The sequence below is a fragment of the Rhincodon typus genome, chromosome 39, assembly GCF_021869965.1.
Source record: "Rhincodon typus isolate 14 chromosome 39, sRhiTyp1.1, whole genome shotgun sequence".
Taxonomy (NCBI): domain Eukaryota; kingdom Metazoa; phylum Chordata; class Chondrichthyes; order Orectolobiformes; family Rhincodontidae; genus Rhincodon; species Rhincodon typus.
This window is the reverse complement of record NC_063370.1, coordinates 11,289,402-11,292,820: the sequence shown is the minus strand read 5'-3', so window position 1 is coordinate 11,292,820 and position 3,419 is coordinate 11,289,402. Positions and strand designations below refer to the sequence as shown.

The window sequence follows — 3,419 nt, the reverse complement described above, 5'->3', positions numbered from 1 at the left end:
TCATAGGAGCAGAGAGCCTCTCTGCTCCTATGATGCTGCTTGGCCTGCTGTGTTCATCCAGCCCTGCACCTTGTTGTCAAAGTTTGTCTCTTTATTCTTTAGACTCCATTTGTTTCTCCACAGTAAAAACTGATACGAAATATTCATTTAATATCTCTCCCATCTCCTGGGGTTCAACACAAATATGATCTCCTTGATCTTTAAGAGGCCGTACTCTCTCTCCAGTTACCTCCTTGCTCTGTCCCTCTGTGTCCAGCCCCTTGTCCCTCCCTCATTGCACAGCCTTGCCTCCACCCTGGCTTTGTGCCATAGTTCCAACTCTCCTCCAGGCGTTGCCTCTGACACTGACCCCGTTTGCCCATAGTATCGCTTTCTACTCTTGTTTGCTGGTCTGTTCTGTCCTTGCTTCTCTTATCTCACATCTTCTGTTCTTACCTTTGTCTCTGGGGTTTATCTCCCGGCTTTGTACATTCCTGAACCCACACTGAAATTCCAGGCTCCATCTGGTGGCAGAAGCTGGTCACTCCCGCTGATTGCTGCACCAACTAACTTCTGCCACTAGTGGAGTTACTAGAAACCCTGATCGATCTAACAACTCTTCATGGTGAGTATTTTTTAAAATTATATATTGTATTGCTTTTATAGCTCGTGATCAGTTTTATTTTGCAACCAACATTAGCTAGGACTACACAGTGTGGCACATATATGATACAATATTTCAATTTGTACAGTGTTCTTCTGAAATTCTGAAGGAACTTAAATCTGGCTTTAACGTTGATTTCTATTGGATTCTTATGTTTCACTTAAAGGTGTGATTTTCAGGAATGTAAGAGAGGATTTAAGTGAGGTGTACTGTGCTTGATGTCTGGTTAATTCGATGCTGTGCACCAAATATCAATGGTGCTTACTGAGTTATTGACTTAAAAATCTAGCTTAATGTACAATGAAAATCATTTGAGAGTTGGTATGAAAGTACATTAATAGTTCTGCCTGTGGGCTGTTGCCCATCTAAGGAGTTAAACAGCAGTATTTTACTTTTTCATAGAGCAAAATCTCCCCAGCCACCTGCAGAGGATGATGAGGAAGACTTTGATGAATCATGTGTGACTATTGATACCTGTAAGTATCAAGCAGCGTCTTTGTAATAAACTATTTTCAGGGTAATCTGAACTGGTTTGACTTGATATGTTCCTTTTTCCCTGTCTTACATTTTTCCATGTTTTCCATCCTAGATAACTGTGATCTGCACTTTAAAGTGGCTAGAGACCGCTTGAGTGGCTACCCCTTGACTATTGAAGGATTTGCATATCTGTGGTCAGGAGCACGAGCAACATATGGGGTCAACAAGGGGAAAGTTTGTTTTGAAGTTAAGGTACTTAACTTTTCTTTTGAGGGCGTGGAATTGCCCATTTTCTTTTTCTCCCCTTACATAACTATTAAGGCCATGGAACTCTGGCTAGGCAGCTGAGCTGCACCTAGGCCCTTATCAGAACTGCTGATGAGCCACTTGCTGGATTTACTTGATAGTGGCCTACCAGGGCATCCATTTGTTCTCCCTGCACCAGTGGTAACATACCTGCCCTTTGCTTACTGCCTCCTGCAGTGCCATGGAGATTGGGATTTTGAGGTTGTCAGGCTGGAATCATGTCTTGAATTCCAATATTTTGTAGTGGTGCATGGTGTAACTCCCACATGCAGTGCCACCACTGTCCATGGAAGTGGTGGCTTGTCCTTGAAATTGCCCTGTATATTACAGTCTGTAAAAGAAACAGCACATAGTGCTTTGTTTTTGTGCATATTAAGTGCATCATCCTCAAGCCTTAACTCTGCCAGTTGAGTTACCATATTATTTCTCGAAATTCAAAACTCCCACGCGATTTAATGTTTTTCATATGCTTGCTGAACCAACCTAAACAGCAGCAACTAGAATTTAGAAAGCAGCTTTAATGTAGAGACTTTTATAACAGGTACTTCAGCAGAGGAAGCAGATTCTGGCAGAGGGACATGGCACTTTCAGTAGTGAATATGGGTCAGGGTTTCAATGGGGTGACCCAGAGCATGGAGATGGACAACAGTTCAGAGCTAGAAGTGGTCATGTCTCATAGATTGAAGTTCCGTTTAAAGCAGTGTAGGAGTTTGTGCAGATTCTGTTTTTAATTTGAGAAGGTAGAACTGCGATAACCATAGCTTGATGTTTGCAAGTGTCTGGACAGTAAAACAGCAGATGTGAAATTAAAGGTTCTGCACCAAGATGCAAAAGAAAAACAGCATTGACATTTATTGAGCATCGCATTTAACTGGGTAATACATTGTGATGGAGAAATGAACACTGTTTGCAAGGATAGGATCTCATAAATGGATTCTTAAGGTGACTTCACTTGTCCTTTTGTAGCTTTACATGGAAGAAGATGTCTGTGCAAGTTTGAGAAAAAAGAAATTACAAAAGTTCTATTGCAAGAACTATGGTAACTGGCATAGTTTATTTTAATCGCCCGAATGGAAGGAAATTTCTTAATGCTCTCTTTCAGTTTCCTAAGAAACATTCCCAAAATCTGAGCGAAAAGAAACAATTTCTTCTTTCGTTTTTTCGAGAAAGCCTGCTTCCCGGACAACCTTGTTCTCCAGATTGCTCAACTTGTTTATTAGATTTCGTACAGAAGACTCTAGTAACAAAACTGCATTTCCTCCTTTTCAGTATTTGTGATGCCTCTTGCGGTTTAAAACCTAGTGTTTATGATTAGGAAACAATTCCTAATGGGAGCTAAGACTGACTGATTATCCCTTGCAATACAGTCACCATAGATCATAACATAGATTGTTTTCTGTAAAAATGAGCACCAATGCTCAACTTTTGGAGTGTAAAATAAGTGTGACAGCCTGAGCAGACTCCAAGGCAAATCAGCGTGAGACTGTATCCTCCTCTTGTCCTTCTTGTATTGGTGTTTAATTTATACCAATTGTTAACATTTCTTCACTTTGCTGGGTCAAAGTCCAAAATTTCCTAACAGCACTGCGGGTGTACCTCAACCACATGCACTTCAATGATTCAAGGGGTAGGCCACCTTCTCAAGGGCAATTAGAGATAGTGAGCAACACCTGCATTTCGTGAACACATTTTTTAAAAAACAAATTTCTCTAGTGTAGGTGCAAGGCAAAACCACTTTGCACTTGAGTATTCTCTCAGTCTTTGCCACTTGGTAAACGTTGGATCTTTCGAAGTGACCAGATTCACACAGTGATTGTTGGTGCCTTGCTAAAATTGAATTATGTCACCAAGTCTGCTTTGAGTTTATTCTGAGTTTGTATGATCTTCTGTTTGTTGCATTTGAAGAACAGCTGCACTCCAAATTCCCTGGAGATTTACAGAGAACTTTTTGATGTTCAGATATTTTACTTTACTGGGTCTTGTAATTTTTTTT

General features: G+C 40.7%; 1 protein-coding gene across 1 annotated transcript in view; it reads left to right on the top strand.

Moving 5' to 3' along the window:
• LOC125487289 (heterogeneous nuclear ribonucleoprotein U-like protein 1) overlaps positions 1–2,488 on the top strand; it is a 42,440-nt gene extending 39,952 nt beyond the window's left edge. Inside the window, exons 4-6 of the mRNA XM_048618227.1 lie at positions 1,046–1,119; positions 1,233–1,372; positions 2,393–2,488. Of these exons, the coding sequence (XP_048474184.1) occupies positions 1,046–1,119; positions 1,233–1,372; positions 2,393–2,488 (310 nt within the window). The remainder of the gene's footprint in view (positions 1–1,045; positions 1,120–1,232; positions 1,373–2,392) is intronic.
• Positions 2,489–3,419: the final 931 nt, after the last annotated feature.